Raw genomic sequence first — 20,209 nt, forward strand, 5'->3', positions numbered from 1 at the left:
TGCCCCCATCCATGCATCCGTAATAATCAAAATTCCCCTTCTGATTAACTGTTGATCGAGTTTTCTAACATAAAATGTGTACAATCTGTTATACCTTATGTTAAATAGGTGAGAAATAAAATAAAACATTTGAAATTGTGTAAAGTCTATTCCCTGGAAAAGAAAAAAAAAATCCGTGAAAAGTCACACTCTAAGGGGTTTGGGTTCTTTTGACCCTACGTCCGGTGATAAACATCGGGTGAGCCTTCTGCTGACACGTGTTATATTCAATTATTTATTAAATATTCCCCCACTTTGGTTAACCTGTAGGGATTTTAGAAAAATACAAAAAAATACACGTGTCAGCAGAAGACCCACGCGGTATTTATCATCGGGTGTAGGGTCTAAGGAGCCAAGGGGTTGGTGTAACACGGAAACAAACATTAGAGATTTTTTGATAATTACGATTAGATGGAGGTGGTTTTTGTAATTTAGTCTAAGTAAAGGGGGTTTACGTAATTTACCCTAAATTTATTTGTTTGTGTTGATCAAAACATATAATATAATATTATATGAATTTGAATTTGTTTGTGTGGGCATGTGGGGAATGGGACAAGTCCACGTGCACGAGTGTTGAGATGGAGCCCCAAAAGGAGAATATTATTAGCTTTCTAGCTAGGGCAGATCGATGCATGGATGATTTCAGGGTTTTTATTAATTCCTCTCAACAATTTATAAGCAATGATCGATCTCACATTATGTGTGTGTGTGTGTGTATATATATATATATATATATAAATGTTTGAATTATCAGAGAAGATATATATATATATATATATATATATATATATATATATATGGATTTAGGGGTACGATGGGTCAATAAATATAAATACATTGTAGCATGTGGAGTAGGTTACGTTTGTATGTCATTTAGCTTTTGTTCAGGTTCTGAATATTCTACCATTCTGCTTCAACATTTAGGCTTCTAATTAATTATTAATTAATTATGAATTAAGCATTTCTGCCTTTCATTGTTTGCCCTAGACCTAGCTAGGGCAATATAATATTATTAATAGATAAACAAGTTCTATTAGTATTTAGTATACTAATTAGTTGTGAACTTGTGGAAATGAGTTTTTCAACAAAATAAAATAATAAATTTACGAAAATTGACTACAAATCGACAGTGAGATCGTGATGATCACCTTCTGAAAATTGACAGTGAAGTTCGACAACCAATTACTTAATGATTTCGGGCGTAGCCCGTATTGTTTCCAAGAACTTCTAAATAATAAAAATGTGAGATATATATTTTTTTTTAATAAAAAGACAAAACAGTGGAATTACATCGAAACAAAAACTTCATTGTCCAATTTTTTTTATTTTAATTTGCTGATAAGAAACTCCATTGTCCTAATTTGATAATGCAATTAACTTAATTACAAATTAGCTTAGCTCATTAGAGCAAACAAGAACAATAAATAATATAATAATATAATAATAATAATAATAATACAAGAATGCAGACAAGTTGTCAAGGTTGGGTGAGTAAGTGACATCCCACGGAAATAAAACATTTTCCTACACAAACTCCATCCCCCTATACCCCAATTTTGTACCTTTTATTAATTAATTAATCAATTAATTTATATTTATATTTTATATACATTTACATAACTTATTTGATCTCAATTGTGGGCAGCCAAATTGAGACACCTTTTATTTGTAGCCTTTGATTATTTGCAGTTTTAGAGCATACAAATGCATGCCTAATATACACACCTACCTTTTTATTGTCTTTCTTTTTACATGTCATATCATTAGCCTGCATGACAAGTGTAAAGCTAATAAATAATTAATTAATCAGGGTCTTAATTACAGTTTAATTAAGCTCCCATTTGTGAACATGTTCAAAGATGACAAAGCTTTTATCAACTTTCAGAGCTAATTTTGGAAAAACATAAAAGAAAACATCAGATTAGGACAGCACTTAGCTTGTGCTACATCCATCTCTACCAAACAAACTTAATTCACTAATATGATTTATTTAAATATAATTTGGGTTAATTATTAATTATTGTACTTGATATTTTGTTGTTTCGAAAACTCTCGAATTATCGGTAACTCTTTTATGTTTGGAGCTGACTTGAGCGTCATAGTGTTTTTAATGACCGAATGTGATACATGTTGTAGACATGTTACGCCATCTATTTCAAAGTAACTGTCGTTTTAAATTGATGTACGAATATTAAGAAAACTTAAAAATAGCGTGAATTCTTAACCAAAAAATATAGGATGCGACTAAAATACCCTTTGCATCAGCTTTATTCCCAACTAATTCTTTCTTCGTTTAATTAAGGCATGATATGCCAAAATTGAGAGTACTGTAATTCTAAAGTGACAGTGTTATTGTACTAGAAAAGTCTGCCAAAGCGACGGTTAATTTGAAACGGGATAAATTACTATCTTATTATTAATAAATAATAGAAAAATATAATATAATGGACACTAAGACAAAGAGAAATAAATAAAAAAATAAAAATGGCGGCAAGGGGACATCCTTTTGGAACTTGGACCACTAATATATATAGAGCAGCTTGGCTGTGAAATTTCTCACCACCCCACCAATTGGCCTTCACTATTTATACTTAGTTTATTTCTCATCCTATTTCATAAATCTTGATTCTTATAGAGCTAGAGCATTCAATAATGAAGGTAATTAACATTTACTAATTATATTTTTTTTTTGGAATTTTATAGGTTTTGTGATTTTATAATGACTATTATTTGTCTTAGATCTTTGGTTGGACGCTAAACAAACGTAATCGAAGTGAAGTTTCGAACAAGCCGAATCCAGAATCGATGTCATGTGAGTCTTTTTTAACCGACCCCACATTTGTTTGATCGATAATATACATATATTTGATTATAATTATGTTATGTTGCAGATGATCATATGATGCAGCACCACTGCAAAGAAGTGTACTCCGATTGGCCAAACGGTTTGCTTGCTATTGGTACATTGGGAAATTCCGACAAGTTGAGCGTTCATGCGAACAATGAAAACACCGCATCACAAGTACAAGACAACTTCGAAGAGGAAGAAGAAGAAGAAGAACAACAAGTTATTGATAAAGAATTGAGATTATTACTGAATAACCACATTTCTCTCGATAGAGAGAAACTGTTCTTGGATTGCTCGAGAGAAATCGAGGAACGAGCGGTTCATTTGTTGGCAAACGAAGACGCTCGTATACAGAGGACCATCAGCAGTACAGTCAACAAAGGAGCTAAAGACGCACGACTGAATAATAATAATAATAATAACAATAACAAAAGGAAGAACGGGATCGGTAAAAAATCGATCTCGTTTCTCATCAAGAAGGCGCTTCTGTGCAGAGGTGGATTCGTCTTGCGGGACCCGCATCCGGATACTACTAAAGTGGATAACTCGAGATTGGATAAGGTTTTTTTAGTTACCGTCTTCGTTCTAGTTTTCGTAACTCGGTCTTCGTCATTTGTTTTTGTTTCATGCGAGATGTGTTATTTTTTTTCAGATACTGAGGGCATTGCTGCACAAAAAGATATATCCTCAAAGGCCTACTTCGAAGAAATATTTGGATAATAGGCCTGCGATTGTCGATAGCGATGACGAAGAGTATGAAGAGTCTTTTCATCAAACTAAATGGGTCAAAACAGACTCAGAATGTAAGAATACAAAACATTTTTTTTGTATTATCAAACATTTGTATATGCAGTTATATTGTGATCTTTGCTTTATGGTATGATTTTCTTTTTTTTTTTTTTTTTTTTTCTTTTTGCAGATATTGTTCTGGAAATATAAAGTTATCTTCTCCGCCAGCTTTGGATACAGGGTAATAACATACTTCAAATCCCTGTTGGACTCTCTCTCTCTCTCTCTCTCTCTCACACACACACACACACACACACACACGAAAGTGCAGAAATCAAGAAGTGCGTAAGAAAATGAATTATTACATTTGACAAATGCAGGTGTAGAAGATGTGAATATGTGTTATCTCTTCCTTTGATGTTGTGGTTGAATGCGAGTATACAATGCCAATGGGAGCTATAATAGATATTGATTGGTCAAGAAGATTGAAGTTTGAGTATTATTAAATAATAAATAGTATTAAATAATAGTGTGCTTATTTCACAGGGGAATGGGCATATATATATATATTTCTATGTATTTTTGCCATGGCTTATTGTGCAAACAGTACAGTAATTTACCATTTTGCCATGGTTATATTATCTATTGTTCATATGTATTTTTCTTTTTTAAGGCTAAACATAAACATTTTGAGAACAAAGAGCATCTATATTTAGATACTTATTTGGCCTCCGTTTTCACTTTATTTATTTACAGATTTAACTGGGGAAGTTCACTGTATAAAACATTCGTAATTTGCATTTTATTGCTGAATAACACTCCATAGGGACAAGGATTATACATATGCCAAACGGTACTCTCGCAAATATTCTTACTATCGGTCCATCGAGAAAAAAGTGTAAAAGCAGTAATATTATTTTCACCATCCTTGTTAATAATCAACGCTGGAAGAGCTTCTTCACGAATTCTTGAGCAGAACCTCCCATCCCAGCTCTCACTGCTTCTGCCAGATACTTTGCCTGCAAATTTGCACGTCTCGAAAAATTTCAGATGACAAATTTTAGATGTGTTGCAATTCATAAAGTGCATACTGCATACATACAGTAAAATGCAAATTTTTTTCGTTTAAGAAAGTTATCCAATTCCCCTGGTGAAGTAGACAAAACACAAGAGAAGACCATATATCTTCCTTCATAATTTTGTCGAAAACTCTTTTTCACACACACACATACTAGAAGATTTCCCCTAAAGTTCACAGCTCTTTCCACTGCAACAGCCAACAAGAAGTGCATTTACTTAATGACCTGATTCAATCCTCGTAATATTAGCCTGGTCTTTTTTTTACCAGTCCATACAAGGGAAAGTTATAGTATCGAAAGTTGTCCAGGCAAAATTGCAAATCATGAATCAATCGGATTGAGTTTCACTAACTGAGCAGAATGACTAAGATGGATGATATTATTTAATTTTCTCTAAGCCAATCAGTTTTATCGGCCTCATCCCAAACTTCAGAATCCAGAAGTAATGTGACATGATGGGAACATGATAATTGAATTCGGGTTATTTTATTAACACGACACTGAGACACTTCAGACAACCACAAAACCAGTGAAGAGGACAAATCCTTCAAATGAATTTAAAGGTCAGTATGATTACCTCTTGAACTGTCTTTTTAAGGTTGAATGCGTCTCTAATTCGTTCGTCCAGGAATTCCCATGTATCCTGAAAATCTGTTAACAGAAAGCAAGCCAAATGAACAAGCTCTTTGCAGGAAAAAAAATTAAACTACTGATATGCAACGTATATTAACCTGGGGAAGTATCAGTTAGCATGTATAGTTCAGCTGCAGAGTATATTCCACCAAGGATTGTTCTCTTCACATACCAATCAGTATCAGTTGCCTCGTCCCCAGCAGCATGCCAAATCTCATCAACAAGCATTGCTCTCTGCTTGAAGCTTGTGGAAACATTTGAAGGTTGCGCCTACGATTTTATGTTTTTTTTTTAAATTTACTTGGCAGAGAATCTACTAATAAAGACTAAACACAATGAATAAATCATAAAAAGTTACCTGTATGCTTAGTGCTTGAGGCCACTTCGAAATGTAGGGAGCCTGCATTTCTAGGCGAACTCTAACAAGCTTGGCCACACGGTGACTAGGGATTAAGGTTTTCAAATCCTCTTTCATGTCAATTATGTCAATTAACTTTTGCAGACAATCATCCATGAAAAACTGAACCAAAAAATTTCAGGACTTGGATGAAAGATCATTATATTAGTCACAAGTGGCGTATATTAGCTATACTATGCTAAACAAAATCTTCCACATACGAAAAATTAATGGCAAAAAAGCATCCAGGAAAAGATATTCACGAAAACCAGGGAGAACACCAGAAATAGCAGAATTTAATATAAGAGGGTAAATCAAACCAACCCTTCATCACATAAAATAAACCGAGACCCCAATTGGATGTAGCCAAAACATAATACAATGAAGTGATATTTTTCTTCTTCCTAAGTGACTTGAGTAGCCCTATTACCGTATTACTTATAGCCAAAAACATCATTATACGTTTGTTTTCCTTGCAGATATAACATTAGAGATAGTCTTCTCTTTATTTTGCAGGGAAAAGAATCAATACAGAGAACCTTGTGATTTTCATTCTTTTACCAACTAGCTAATTTGATTTCGTGAAGGCTAAAAAGTGTTAAATAACTAAGCTGAATTGGTAATGCAAAACAAAGTAGTGGTCTAAACATTCTTGGATATTTTTTTTATGTTCTTGTCGGCTTATATATAAAGCAATAAAAAGTGCGTAGATGAAAATTATACCTCTACCAATTCAGCTTCTTTCCGAGGAAAAGATCCTACAATGGAAGGAGAAACACCAACCTCCTTTGCTCCAGCAATCATGGCAGCATCACTCCACCCTAATCTAATCTGTCCAATTGAAATTCCACAAACCATTCAATCAAGTGGTAATTCACTTCCTCTGTAATTTGACTACGCGTATATCGAAATCGCATACAACGAATTATCAAATCACCGTAAGCCAATTAATCAAACAAAATCACAATGCATTTAGAATGTGTTGGTGGAAAATTAATAAGGAGGTCGCAAATTGACCCAAAATTGGTCCATTTAATTAGAAATAGTTTTTCCCCAATCGAATCCGAAAATTCATAAATCCACAGAGCCAATAATCACCTTACTACGTAAAAAATTAACACATGTGAAATACCAATGAATTCAATTACGCAATAAACAACGGATAAAAATTAAAGGAAAACTGAATATTTGGTGACGAGAACGAACCACGTGGCGGAGGGACGCCTGAAGAACACTAGCCTGCTCTTCCTGCCAGTGAGTTTTGGCACCGCCTGTGAATCTAGGGTTCCGACCTTCACCTAACGATGTTGATGATGATGATGGATGATTGGCGGATTCGAAGCTATTAGGTTTGTGATTTCGAGCGTTTTCGGAAGCAGCAGTCACAAAAAACGCCGCCGGAGGTATGATTGGGGCGGAGCAACCGACTGGAGAAGCTTGGCTTCGTAAGTGACCGGTTCGACGGCATAACGCCGGCAGCAGTCGTCTCGCCGCCGATCGATACATGGATAATTAACTCAATATTACAATCGCCGGCTAGTCGGTTCTCAATTTTTTTACAAGGAAAGTTCACTCTAATCGAATAATCCATACTTTTGGTGATTTTTGTTTTTTAATTTAATTTTTATTTAGTTGAAAAAAATATTTTATAATTAATGGTATTTTAGTAATTAAATATTTTTGTAGTAGTTTTGGGCCTTGGAGATAGAAGGCCCAGTTATAGTTTTGTTGACAAAATTATGATGAGTACATTTATGTAATAAATCGTTTTATAAATAATTTAAAAATTGATTAAATATCTGAAACAATTGATAATTTTTTTCTTGTTTAATACGTAATAAATTCGTTGTTAATTAAATATTAGTATGGGTTTTTATTTGGTAATAATTTGTATTAGGTGATATTTCCTTTTTTATCTGAAATTATATTTGACAAACTTTCCTTATATTATTCCAGAATACGGAATAAATTCATTGTTAATAAAATATTAAGTTGGGTTTTTATTTGGTAATAATTTGTATAAGGTAATATTTCCTTTTTTATCTGAAATTATACTTGGACAAACTTTCCTTATATTATTCCAGATTAGAACAATGTTACCTTTTGAATCCTCTGCCCCATCTCTATATATACTTGAACTGAATAATTCTGTCTTCCAACTTCAATTTCTGTATTGATCAATTTCTCTCCTATGGCCATGACAACTATTCGAGCTCAGCCAAACGGTCTTTTCTCGGTCCCTTTTTACAACGAAAACATATACGTAACGGTAACAAAAGAAGCGGAACGAGTGCACGAATGGATATGCTCTATATACAACATCCACAACGATTTTCCGAAGAATCTTTTAGTCGGCCTCGACACGGAGTGGCTGCCAAATATGTCCCCACGCGAAGATCATCCTATAGCCATACTCCAACTCTGTGTTGGCAACCGATGCCTCGTCTTCCAAATTCTCCATGCCGACTTTATCCCGCCGTTGCTCCACGCCTTCTTGATCGATCCTCGTCACACGTTTTGTGGGGTCGGAATCAAAGATGATGTGGACAAATTGTACAGTCATCATGGCTTGCGTGTAGGAAGAACATCGGACCTGAACGATCTCGCTAGATTGGCTATGACCAACGGTCGTGATAATGAAGACGGACGATTGGCGATGATCAACCGAAGATTGGATATGATCCACGGTCGTAATGGGAACGGAGAGTACAAATACATGGGGCTGAAAAAGATGGCGTACGTAGTTCTTGGCAAGAACATGGAGAAGCCATTGCAGATAACTTTGAGCAAGTGGGATGCAAAGGAGCTCGATTGCGATCAGATAGAATATGCTGCCATAGATGCCGTGGTTTCGTACCAGATTGCTTTCGCATTGTGCTTGCTGATTTTTCGTCCAATCACGCCACTAGTATGCGTAGCCGTTGTTAGACCTCGATTTTTACCGGTTTAGGGTTTTATTTGTTGTTCTTTGTTTGTTGAATCATTAAAATTATCTGTAGTTGTAGTAGTCATTCTGTTTTTTATAAATAAAAAGGAAAGTTCTGTAGTTCTTATTAATATGTTTCCTAATTTAAATCTACAAAGGAGTTTGGGAGGGGATTGAAAGTCAACGGGTCAACAATTATCCCTTTGAACATATATGGTAAGTTTTCATATTGTATATTAATAAAAATAAATTAGGAAATACCATATATAGAAGAAGGGCCTTCATCACTTAGTTCAAAACCTAGAAAATCCAGTTAAATTGAATCACCATTAAACAAAAGAGTACTACCATATAAATTATAGCCGTAGGGTCCACGAGAATGAGACCGGGCTCCGCACTTGATGTTGCGCGTTCTTCCAAGTGATCGACCCGAACCCACTTGTCAACGAATAGTCCACATCTTTCTTAGAAACGAAAGTAACCGTATATCTCAACTTATCCCCAACATTGCCAAAAACGAGCTTTGACGGCTTCACGGTTGCCACCACGGTCGGGGGCGCCTCGATCTCCGCCACGTAAGCGGACCCCGCGGGTCCCACATTAGTCAGCTCCCTAGTGTACCGCACAACCCTACTGTTCTTCTTCCCTCCTCCAAACACGACGGAGAACGAGGGGTAGTTGAGCTGGCCTGGGTCCCGGAACCTCCTAGAGGAAGAGCAAGTGGCGTTCGGGCGCCTAGCAATCAATTGCACCGCATCGTCGGTGTAGTCCAACGAGCATAGGAACGAGACGTAGTCGTCCGGCGTGGCGTCGTACACGAGCCCGGGGGAGAGGGCCTTGTGGGGGTCCACGTGGCCCGCACCGTGGGCCCACGGGGTGGAGAGGGAGTAATCGGCCGCGTCTCGGAGAGGCGAGTTGGCGTTGTCGACGGTGTATGCGGTGGTCATGAGCGCGGATTTGATCGCGCTCGGGCTCCAATCGGGATGGGCTGCTTTCAAAAGAGCGGCTAGCCCGCTTATGTGTGGGCATGACATTGATGTGCCTGCAAGTACGTAATTTGTTAAAACCGAATTAGTACTATAAAGCAAAGTATATAATTACAAAATAAAATTAGACAAGCAAACGAAAGTGTGGATTTTATTTATTAGTATCTATTGTTAGAAATTGACGAACAAAACCATTAGTAGCTTTCTTGAAAAGCCACCACCATTTTCGTTAGGACTGTTGGGAGTAGTACCTTTTACAGCTCATTCTGCATATATGCCCCCACTAATTGAGGGTATGGTTTTTTTTTTTTTTTTTTTTGTATATTTGTGGTGTGACACTTTTTAGTAGGATCCTATCCACATTCAAATAAATCTCATAATTCAAACCGAAAATCACGCAAGAAATATAGATAGCTAGGTGTACACGGACAGGCAGTTAGATGTAACATATGATTATTTACACGTGGTGAGTATTAACAGTAGATGGGCCAAAATAATCGTCCATGAAACACATACACATAGGAGTGTGTGATTATACGCAGATCTACAATTAACACGCATCTGACGTAACTAATCAGGTGTAGAATCTAATTATAATCCGTAATTTGTTGCTGCACCAATATCCAAGGCATGATACAACATAATGAGAAAAAGGCAACTTTTCGAACATGCCCAACTTATAAAAGTAGTTCAAGGAGGGGCCTTGCTTTTAGCTTTCTTTGAACAAAATAATTCATCATCCATTTTTAGTGTGAATTTAGGTCAGTCAAATAAACAATTAATAAAGTGAATTATAAATAAAAATTATTAATTATTAATTCAATATAATCAAACATTAAAAAAATAATAATTAGAGATAATGAGGATTACCAGACATGATGTTGAACTGTGTCTTACAGGCGTCCTTCTCAAGGACTTGGGTGAAAGATCATTATATTAGTCACAAGTGCCGTATATTAGCTATATTATGCTAAACAAAAGCTTCCATATACGACAAATTAATGGCAAAAAAGCATCCAAGGAAAAGATATTCACGGAAACCAGGGAGAACACCAGAAATAGCAGAATTTGATTTGTTATATACACACACACACACACACACACACACACACACATATATGAAAAGAGAGTAAATCTAACCACCCCTTCACATCACATAAAATAAATCGAGACCCCAATCGGATGTAGCCAAAACATAATACAATGCAGTGATATTTTTCTTCTTCCTAGTCGACTTGAGTAGCCATATTACAGTATTACTTACAGCCAAAAACATCGTTCTACATTTGTTTTCCTTGCAGATATAACATTCGAGATAGTCTTCTCTTTATTTTCCAAATAAAAGAATCAATACAGGGAACCTTGTGATTTTCATTCTTTTACCAACTAGCTAATTTGATTTCGCGGAGGCTAAAAAGTGTTAATATCTAAGCTTAATTGGTAATGCAAAACAATGTAGTAGTCTAAACATTCTCGGATAATTTTTTATGTACTTGTTAGCATATATACAGAGCAATAAGAAGTGCGTAGATGAAAATTATACCTCTACCAGTTCAGCTTCTTTCCGAGGAAAAGATCCTACAATGGAAGGAGAAACACCAACCTCCTTCGCTCCAGCAATCATGGCAGCATCACTCCACCCTAATCTAATCTGTCCAATTGAAATTCCACAAACTCATTCAATCAAGTGGTAATTCACTTCCTCTGTAATTTGACCTCGCAAATATCGAAATCGCATACAGCGATTTATCAAATCACCATAAGCCAATTAATCAAACAAAATCACAATGCATTTAGAATGCGTTGGTGGAAAATAAACAAGGAGGTCGCAAATTGACCTAAAATTGGTCCATCTGATTAGAAATAGTTTTTTCCCCAATCGAATCCGAAATTTCAAAATCCACAGAGCCAATAATCACCTTACTACGTTAAGAATTAACACATGTGAAATACAAACGAATTCAATTACGCAATAAACACATAAAAATTAAAGGAAAACTGAATATTTGGTGACGAGAACGAACCACGTGGCGGAGGGACGCCTGAAGAACACTAGCCTGCTCTTCCTGCCAGTGAGTTTTGGCACCGCCTGTGAATCTAGGGTTCCGACCTTCACCTAACGATGTTGATGATGATGATGGATGATTGGCGGATTCGAAGCTATTAGGTTTGTGATTTCGAGCGTTTTCGGAAGCAGCAGTCACAAAAAACGCCGCCGGAGGTATGATTGGGGCGGAGCAACCGACTGGAGAAGCTTGGCTTCGTAAGTGACCGGTTCGACGGCATAACGCCGGCAGCAGTCGTCTCGCCGCCGATCGATACATGGATAATTAACTCAATATTACAATCGCCGGCTAGTCGGTTCTCAATTTTTTTACAAGGAAAGTTCACTCTAATCGAATAATCCATACTTTTGGTGATTTTTGTTTTTTAATTTAATTTTTATTTAGTTGAAAAAAATATTTTATAATTAATGGTATTTTAGTAATTAAATATTTTTGTAGTAGTTTTGGGCCTTGGAGATAGAAGGCCCAGTTATAGTTTTGTTGACAAAATTATGATGAGTACATTTATGTAATAAATCGTTTTATAAATAATTTAAAAATTGATTAAATATCTGAAACAATTGATAATTTTTTTCTTGTTTAATACGTAATAAATTCGTTGTTAATTAAATATTAGTATGGGTTTTTATTTGGTAATAATTTGTATTAGGTGATATTTCCTTTTTTATCTGAAATTATATTTGACAAACTTTCCTTATATTATTCCAGAATACGGAATAAATTCATTGTTAATAAAATATTAAGTTGGGTTTTTATTTGGTAATAATTTGTATAAGGTAATATTTCCTTTTTTATCTGAAATTATACTTGGACAAACTTTCCTTATATTATTCCAGATTAGAACAATGTTACCTTTTGAATCCTCTGCCCCATCTCTATATATACTTGAACTGAATAATTCTGTCTTCCAACTTCAATTTCTGTATTGATCAATTTCTCTCCTATGGCCATGACAACTATTCGAGCTCAGCCAAACGGTCTTTTCTCGGTCCCTTTTTACAACGAAAACATATACGTAACGGTAACAAAAGAAGCGGAACGAGTGCACGAATGGATATGCTCTATATACAACATCCACAACGATTTTCCGAAGAATCTTTTAGTCGGCCTCGACACGGAGTGGCTGCCAAATATGTCCCCACGCGAAGATCATCCTATAGCCATACTCCAACTCTGTGTTGGCAACCGATGCCTCGTCTTCCAAATTCTCCATGCCGACTTTATCCCGCCGTTGCTCCACGCCTTCTTGATCGATCCTCGTCACACGTTTTGTGGGGTCGGAATCAAAGATGATGTGGACAAATTGTACAGTCATCATGGCTTGCGTGTAGGAAGAACATCGGACCTGAACGATCTCGCTAGATTGGCTATGACCAACGGTCGTGATAATGAAGACGGACGATTGGCGATGATCAACCGAAGATTGGATATGATCCACGGTCGTAATGGGAACGGAGAGTACAAATACATGGGGCTGAAAAAGATGGCGTACGTAGTTCTTGGCAAGAACATGGAGAAGCCATTGCAGATAACTTTGAGCAAGTGGGATGCAAAGGAGCTCGATTGCGATCAGATAGAATATGCTGCCATAGATGCCGTGGTTTCGTACCAGATTGCTTTCGCATTGTGCTTGCTGATTTTTCGTCCAATCACGCCACTAGTATGCGTAGCCGTTGTTAGACCTCGATTTTTACCGGTTTAGGGTTTTATTTGTTGTTCTTTGTTTGTTGAATCATTAAAATTATCTGTAGTTGTAGTAGTCATTCTGTTTTTTATAAATAAAAAGGAAAGTTCTGTAGTTCTTATTAATATGTTTCCTAATTTAAATCTACAAAGGAGTTTGGGAGGGGATTGAAAGTCAACGGGTCAACAATTATCCCTTTGAACATATATGGTAAGTTTTCATATTGTATATTAATAAAAATAAATTAGGAAATACCATATATAGAAGAAGGGCCTTCATCACTTAGTTCAAAACCTAGAAAATCCAGTTAAATTGAATCACCATTAAACAAAAGAGTACTACCATATAAATTATAGCCGTAGGGTCCACGAGAATGAGACCGGGCTCCGCACTTGATGTTGCGCGTTCTTCCAAGTGATCGACCCGAACCCACTTGTCAACGAATAGTCCACATCTTTCTTAGAAACGAAAGTAACCGTATATCTCAACTTATCCCCAACATTGCCAAAAACGAGCTTTGACGGCTTCACGGTTGCCACCACGGTCGGGGGCGCCTCGATCTCCGCCACGTAAGCGGACCCCGCGGGTCCCACATTAGTCAGCTCCCTAGTGTACCGCACAACCCTACTGTTCTTCTTCCCTCCTCCAAACACGACGGAGAACGAGGGGTAGTTGAGCTGGCCTGGGTCCCGGAACCTCCTAGAGGAAGAGCAAGTGGCGTTCGGGCGCCTAGCAATCAATTGCACCGCATCGTCGGTGTAGTCCAACGAGCATAGGAACGAGACGTAGTCGTCCGGCGTGGCGTCGTACACGAGCCCGGGGGAGAGGGCCTTGTGGGGGTCCACGTGGCCCGCACCGTGGGCCCACGGGGTGGAGAGGGAGTAATCGGCCGCGTCTCGGAGAGGCGAGTTGGCGTTGTCGACGGTGTATGCGGTTGTCATGAGAGCCGATTTGATCGCGCTCGGGCTCCAATCGGGATGGGCCGCTTTCAAAAGAGCGGCTAGCCCGCTTATGTGTGGGCATGACATTGATGTGCCTGCAAGTACATAATTTGTTAAAACCGAATTAGTACTATAAAGTTAGACAAACAAACAAAAATGTGGATTTTATTTAGGGCTAAATACAGTTTGCACCCTTAAACTATAAGGGTGGTAACACTTACCCCTTAAAGTTACAAATGTAACACTTACCCCCCTCATTAATGAATTTAAAGATATAACTTTGACTTTGAATGATGTGGCATTTTTTCTTCCCAAATTGTCCTTCTAGCCATTAAATAAATAATGAATATGTAATAATAAAAAATTCGGCAACTTTGCCAAAACTTAATTTTATTATTTCAATATTGTAAATTTATGAATGAAAAAAATTGAATTTTAGTTTATTTTTGTTTTACCTTGTGTTCATTTGTAGCTAATAAAAAGTTAACGATTATTCGAATTGTAATTATAATTTTATAGTTTATATAGTTATTTTAATGCGTATATGACTCTAATATAATCATCTCACTTATTATTTTGAGAATCACAAAATGTATTCAAAAGTTAATAAGAAATTATAATTTAAACGTCTAAATATTTAAATATTATTTTATTAAAATTTATATTTAAGTAACTTAAATAAATTTTCAAATCAATAATTATTATAAAAAAATTGGCCATTTAAGTCTTGAATATTTTTTTCTTGCGAATGTTTAACGTATTTTATATATTTTTTAAAATATTGAGATTTTTATTTATATTAGGGTCTATAGTAATTAAAATGTGGAGTTAAACATAAATCAAAATATTTTTTTAATAATTATTATATTTTATAAATTTTAGTTTTTGATATAATATTGAAAATATTTTATTATATATGCATCAATATAATAGCTAGAAGGACAATTTGGGAAGAAAAAATGCCACATCATTCAAAGTCAAAGTTTATCATTAAATTCATTAATGAGGGGGGTAAGTGTTACATTTGTAACTTTAAGGGGGTAAGTGTTACCACCACTATAGTTTAAGGGTGCAAAGTGTATTTAGCCCTTTTATTTATTAGTATCTATTGTTAGAAAATGAGAAACAAAAACATTAGTCGCTTTCTTGAAAAGCCACCACCATTTTCGTTAGGACTGTTGGGAGTAGTACCTTTTACAGCTCATTCTGCATATATGCCCCCACTAATTGTGGGTATGGTTTTTTTTTTTTTTTTTTTTTTAATATTTGTGGTGTGACACTTTTTAGTAGGATCCTATCTACATTCAAATAAATCTTATAATTCTAACCGAAAATCACGCAATCATTGAAATATTAGGCTCATTGTAGAGTCGGGAAGTTAGATGTTACATATGGCTCTTTACACCAACTGATTATTAATTATAGATGGGGTATCAATAATTGTTCACTAAAAACACATAAGATTGTGTGTGATTATACCTAGATTTACAATTAACTAACATTTGACGTAAATAATCAGATGTAACATCTAATTATAAGTCGTAATTTGTTGCTGCACCAATATCCATTAAGGCATCATACAGCATAATGAGAAAAAAAAAAAGGCAACTGTTTAAAAATGTCCAACTTATAAAAGTAGTTCAAGGAGGGGCCTATGCTTTTAGCTTTCTTCGAACAAAATAATTCAGCATCCATTTTCTGAGTGTGAATTCAGGTAAATCAAATAAACAATTAATAAAGTCAAATACAATAAATAAACAATTGAGAACTTTCAGGAAATTTGGTTCTAATCTTGTTTTTTAATTTCAGTTCCAATAATTTTAATCAGGATTTTCCTAAATATTAATTTGATTAAAGAAATTAAATATTAAATCATTAAAGAATGGGAGTAATAATTAGAGATAATGAGGATTAATTACCAGACATGATGTTGAACTGTGTCTTACGGGCGTCCTTCTCAAGGCCGGTGGGACCCACACCCTGCGGCCATGCTGCCAGTATATTGACCCCCGGCCCGATTACGTCAGGCTTCAGAATCTGCGGCGTCACCATATTCGGCCCCCTCGAGCTGAACGCCGCCACCACCGGCGACGGCTTCACGTTCACCACCGTCCCTCCGAAGCTCAAACCAGCCGTCGGATTCTTCCCCGTCTTCACGTACTGCCTTATCAAGTCCCCCACCTTCCTCCCCACAGCCACCGCCGGCAACAAGTGGCTGTCTGCCACCAACTCCTCCCCGCTCGCGGCGGTGTTCGCCAGAATCATCCCCACCCCACCGGCTTCCTTCACCACGGAGCCCTTCTCCACCCTCGCACTTATCCCTCTATCGCAGAGAACAACTTTTCCACGCACAGCAGCCGGGTCGAGCGAACCGGCTAAGCAGAGATTGCCGGAAGTATTGCCGCCATTGTTGTTGTAGACTAGCTCCGCCAACTTGCTCCCCATTCCTTCTCCACTGTATAAAGATACGCCGGTGTATTTCAGGCCGTTTCCCAGAGCAGCAAAAGCAGGGAAATCTCTGTCTAAAGTGCCGGCGCCGACGGTCATTATCCACGGGGCAACATTCGCCAGTGAAGCTCTGGTGGGCCCACTATTTCCGGCTGAGCACGACACGAAGATCCCCTTCTCCATCGCCGCGAAAGCTCCGACGGCGATGGTGTCGCGAGCGTACGGCGCGGATCCGCCGCCGAGGGAGAGAGACAGTACGTCCACTCCGTCGAGTATCGCGCGGTCCATGGCGGCGAGTATGTCGGAGCCGAGGCAGCCGGTTTTCCAGCAGACGCGGTAAGTAGCTAATCGGGCGTGAGTCGCCATTCCTCTGGCGTTCCCGGCGGCGTACCCCAACAAGGAGGCGTTCTGCACCTGGAACCCCGCGGCGGTGCTGGCCGTGTGAGTGCCGTGTCCGTCGCCGTCGCGGGGGGATTGGGACTCCTTCGAACCGCCGCCCGACGCCATGGTGTTGTATCCTTTAGAGAAAAACCGGGCACCGATCAACTTCTTATTGCAGTGGATCTTAGGGTCGAAATCATCGGCCGCCTGACACTCGCCGCGCCACCGCGCCGGAATATCAGCCATGTTCGAATCGATAAAGGACTTGGACTCCGGCCAGACACCGGTGTCCAAAACCCCGATTATCACGTCCTGAGACGCCTGGTTGAGTTCCTGGAGGCTGTGGCCAACCCACGGGCCGAGCTCCGAATCAAGCCCCAGAAACTCCGGCGTGCGGGTGGTGTGGAGGTTGTAGACGGCGTCCTCGTAGACCCCGAGGACGGAGTCGGACTGGCGGAGCGACTCGGCCTCCTCCGGCGACATCGCGGCGGCGAATCCATGGTACGCGGCGTCGTAGGTGTACAATAGGGAATCTGGATCGGCGGCGGTGAGAGATTGGAAGTGGTCGGAGTACCATTCGCCGTGGGTGGCGTAGATTCCGGGCTTGTGGTGGTGCTTCATGTGCACGATGTAAGTTTTTCTGGCGGAAACTGAAATTGAACATAATTGAAGAACAGCGGCAATTGCGCAGACACAGAAAACAGAGGCCAACCCCATTGTTGCAGAAGATTAGGGTTTATATGTTGGTGAAATTGATGCAGTGGGGAAGACGGTACGGTACAGTCCGGTGAGACTGTCAGTGGGATAGAATAGAAGTGGAGTTGCAGTTGTCGGGTTTATAAAAGGGTATTTATTAATTAAAAGGCCCCGGATTTGATTTTATTACGAGAATGCCACTGCCAACTGATACCCGTTTTTTTCACCTTTTTCGTGCCTAGTGGGATTATTTAGTTATTACATTTGAGTTTAATTTATTTTTTAATTATTACCTATAATCGATTTGTATTTTATTAAGATGATGGGTTTAATTTTGAAGTAGTGGGATGTCAGAGTTTGGTAATAAAACATTCCTCTTTCTGGAAAATTCAATTTGTTCATACTTTGCTAAATTTTGTCAGGTTTGGCAATTTTAAAAATAAGGGGTTATATGAGATAAACCCCTCATTCAATTTCCAAAGAGGGATAAATCCAATTAATAATCCCATTTTTGAGATAACCCCCTCTCATAGCAAAATACTTAAATTACCCTTGTGTATTTTTTAATTTTAATGTTAATTTATTTTCCAAAAATAACTCCCCCTAAATATCCGCCAACTCCCAAAAATCTCTCTAAAATCACATACCATTTCAACTAAAAAAAATTTACGTTTTTTAATTATGTTTTTAATTTTGATATTCTTTTTTTTTTTTTTTGAGAAAATTGTTTTTTTTTAATTTTGATTAAATGGTGTTTTTTTTAACTTTATTTTTATTTGAACCTTTTTTTTATAATAAAATTATAAAATTTTGATTTTCTTTTAAAAAAAATATTTTCGTTTTTTAAAATTGATTTTGAATTTTTTTTTCAATTCTCCTTTTATATTTCGATTTAAAAAACATAGTTTTTAACAAATTGAAATCCACTATAAATTTACCAAAAACCACTATGTAATTTACGAAAACCATTATATAATTAATGTATTCCATTACCAAAATTGACTATAAACTTATTGAAAACCGCTATGTATCACTAAACTTATTGAAAACCACTATGTATTAGTATAGTCCATTACGAAAATCAAAAAACCACTAAGTTATTTACATTGTCTATTACGAAAATTCACTATAAACTTATTGAAAATTTCAGTTTTTTAAAAACTCATTTTTTTCCAGCAGGTTTACCAAAAAAATGAAATCCACTACACATTCGTCAAAATTTATCGACATTCATTAAAAAAAAAAAGATACAAAAAATAGCGTAAAATTCACTGTTAAATTGTCGTAATTCACTATTCACTGCCCGAGTTTAAAATCCACTATTCACATTCTGAATTTGAAATCCACTGTGTGAAATCCACTATTTACTTTAAGTGTAAAATTATCGTAATTCACTATTCACAGCCCGAGTTTAAAATCCACTATTCACATTCTGAATTTGAAATCCACTATGTGAAATCCACTATTTACTGTAAGTGTAAAATTATCGTAATTCACTATTCACAACCCGAGTTTAAAATCCACTATTCACATTCTGAATTTGAAATCCACTATGTGAAATCCACTATTTACTGTAAGTGTAATCCACTATTTATTGTAAGTGAGAATTAGAAATCCACTATTCGGCGATCTAAATTATACATGAGATGAGTACAACATCAAATTGACCCCGTCCGATTCGTTTTCCTCAATTTTTCGATCCATCAATAGCTCATACAAAACCACTCCAAATTAAAGTTGTACATACCGTTTTATTTAGTCTCCTTCTTATATGTCCATACTCTGTCACGTAGAAACAAAAACAAAAACCACTAATACATAGGATTGAGTAAACATACACCATTAGTTACCACAATAACATGTATAAGAAGAAAAATTATCAACTCATATAGTGTTTTTAACACCAGAACACATGAATTACTAAAATAGACAAGATTCAAAGACAATTGCAGAATTACAAAAAATAATATGCACAAATGAACTACTTACGAGATACGAATCTCAATAGCCACAAGTGTGAAATAAATATCACTCCAAACCCTAACACGAGAACAATTTATAGAAGCCTCTATTGGTTCACGTTCAGACCAGAAAAACCGCCTTCCTCCACCGCTAACTCCTCGACCTTTCTCCAGGTTGTGGCATAAATGGAGAGATAATAGAGGGGCGGCGCCGACAGTGAGATTGAAAATCGAGGGGAGGGGCGGGGGCGGTGGCGGCGACAGTGAGAAAGAAAAGCTAGAGGAGGAGCGGCAGCGACCGTGAGAGGGAAAAGGCGAGGGGAGGGGCTGCGTGAGAGAGAAAAGTCAGGGGTGGCTATCTGCAGAAAAAAGACGGGTAATTAGGGTTGTATAGT

General features: G+C 37.2%; 6 protein-coding genes across 7 annotated transcripts; 3 read left to right on the top strand and 3 right to left on the bottom strand.

Annotated features, from left to right (window-relative positions):
* The first annotated feature begins 2,492 nt into the window (after positions 1-2,492).
* On the top strand, positions 2,493-4,339 carry LOC105970820 (protein NEGATIVE GRAVITROPIC RESPONSE OF ROOTS). The gene is made up of 6 exons (XM_012995645.2): positions 2,493-2,697; positions 2,779-2,851; positions 2,931-3,448; positions 3,540-3,690; positions 3,807-3,857; positions 3,997-4,339. The coding sequence occupies exons 1-5, from the start codon at positions 2,692-2,694 to the stop codon at positions 3,824-3,826; spliced, it is 768 nt and encodes a 255-aa protein (XP_012851099.1). The 5' UTR covers positions 2,493-2,691; the 3' UTR covers positions 3,827-3,857; positions 3,997-4,339.
* A 53-nt stretch (positions 4,340-4,392) lies between these two features.
* Positions 4,393-12,051, bottom strand: LOC105970898 (ubiquinone biosynthesis COQ9-like protein). 2 transcript variants are annotated; one of them, XM_088824112.1, is made up of 6 exons: positions 11,662-12,051; positions 11,181-11,288; positions 5,687-5,848; positions 5,427-5,598; positions 5,273-5,346; positions 4,393-4,635 (listed from the first exon to the last, which is right to left on the bottom strand). In XM_088824112.1, exons 1-6 carry the CDS (start codon positions 11,959-11,961, stop codon positions 4,555-4,557), a joined length of 897 nt encoding a protein of 298 aa, XP_088680238.1. In that variant the 5' UTR covers positions 11,962-12,051; the 3' UTR covers positions 4,393-4,554. The 2 variants fall into 2 exon arrangements, with proteins under 2 accessions (XP_088680238.1, XP_088680237.1); XM_088824111.1 differs by lacking the exons at positions 11,181-11,288; positions 11,662-12,051 and adding exons at positions 6,449-6,556; positions 6,932-7,320.
* LOC105970822 (3'-5' exonuclease) lies at positions 7,848-8,680 on the top strand. The gene has a single exon (XM_012995646.2). The coding sequence runs from the start codon at positions 7,917-7,919 to the stop codon at positions 8,673-8,675; it is 759 nt and encodes a 252-aa protein (XP_012851100.2). The 5' UTR covers positions 7,848-7,916; the 3' UTR covers positions 8,676-8,680.
* Positions 8,832-10,651, bottom strand: LOC105970899 (subtilisin-like protease SBT1.8). Its single transcript, XM_012995715.2, has 2 exons — positions 10,508-10,651; positions 8,832-9,693 (listed from the first exon to the last, which is right to left on the bottom strand). The coding sequence occupies exons 1-2, from the start codon at positions 10,512-10,514 to the stop codon at positions 9,008-9,010; spliced, it is 693 nt and encodes a 230-aa protein (XP_012851169.1). The 5' UTR covers positions 10,515-10,651; the 3' UTR covers positions 8,832-9,007.
* A 526-nt stretch (positions 12,052-12,577) lies between the features above and the next one.
* LOC148767352 (3'-5' exonuclease-like) lies at positions 12,578-13,410 on the top strand. Its single transcript, XM_088824114.1, has one exon. It carries the CDS (start codon positions 12,647-12,649, stop codon positions 13,403-13,405), a length of 759 nt encoding a protein of 252 aa, XP_088680240.1. The 5' UTR covers positions 12,578-12,646; the 3' UTR covers positions 13,406-13,410.
* Positions 13,411-13,648: 238 nt separating this feature from the next.
* LOC105970897 (subtilisin-like protease SBT1.8) lies at positions 13,649-18,235 on the bottom strand. The gene is made up of 2 exons (XM_088824109.1): positions 16,248-18,235; positions 13,649-14,423 (listed from the first exon to the last, which is right to left on the bottom strand). The coding sequence occupies exons 1-2, from the start codon at positions 17,872-17,874 to the stop codon at positions 13,738-13,740; spliced, it is 2,313 nt and encodes a 770-aa protein (XP_088680235.1). The 5' UTR covers positions 17,875-18,235; the 3' UTR covers positions 13,649-13,737.
* Positions 18,236-20,209: the final 1,974 nt, after the last annotated feature.

Source organism: Erythranthe guttata, chromosome 10 (genome assembly GCF_056151865.1).
Source record: "Erythranthe guttata isolate IM_541 chromosome 10, IM_541, whole genome shotgun sequence".
Taxonomy (NCBI): Eukaryota; Viridiplantae; Streptophyta; class Magnoliopsida; order Lamiales; family Phrymaceae; genus Erythranthe; species Erythranthe guttata.

Bases quoted from the DNA above. Each gene is read 5' to 3' on its own strand.
- LOC105970820 (XM_012995645.2), top strand. The intron at 2,852-2,930 runs GTGAGTCTTTTT...GTTATGTTGCAG, and splicing joins GAATCCAGAATCGATGTCAT to ATGATCATATGATGCAGCAC. The intron at 3,691-3,806 runs GTAAGAATACAA...TTCTTTTTGCAG, and splicing joins GGTCAAAACAGACTCAGAAT to ATATTGTTCTGGAAATATAA.
- LOC105970822 (XM_012995646.2), top strand. From the start codon at position 7,917: ATGGCCATGACAACTATTCGAGCTCAGCCAAACGGTCTTTTCTCGGTC.
- LOC105970898 (XM_088824112.1), bottom strand. From the start codon at position 11,961: ATGTATCGATCGGCGGCGAGACGACTGCTGCCGGCGTTATGCCGTCGA. The intron at 11,289-11,661 runs GTTCGTTCTCGT...TCAATTGGACAG, and splicing joins AGGCGTCCCTCCGCCACGTG to ATTAGATTAGGGTGGAGTGA. The intron at 5,849-11,180 runs GTATAATTTTCA...TTTTTGGTTCAG, and splicing joins AAGAAGCTGAACTGGTAGAG to TTTTTCATGGATGATTGTCT.
- LOC148767352 (XM_088824114.1), top strand. From the start codon at position 12,647: ATGGCCATGACAACTATTCGAGCTCAGCCAAACGGTCTTTTCTCGGTC.
- LOC105970897 (XM_088824109.1), bottom strand. From the start codon at position 17,874: ATGGGGTTGGCCTCTGTTTTCTGTGTCTGCGCAATTGCCGCTGTTCTT. The intron at 14,424-16,247 runs GTAATTAATCCT...ATGTACTTGCAG, and splicing joins ACAGTTCAACATCATGTCTG to GCACATCAATGTCATGCCCA.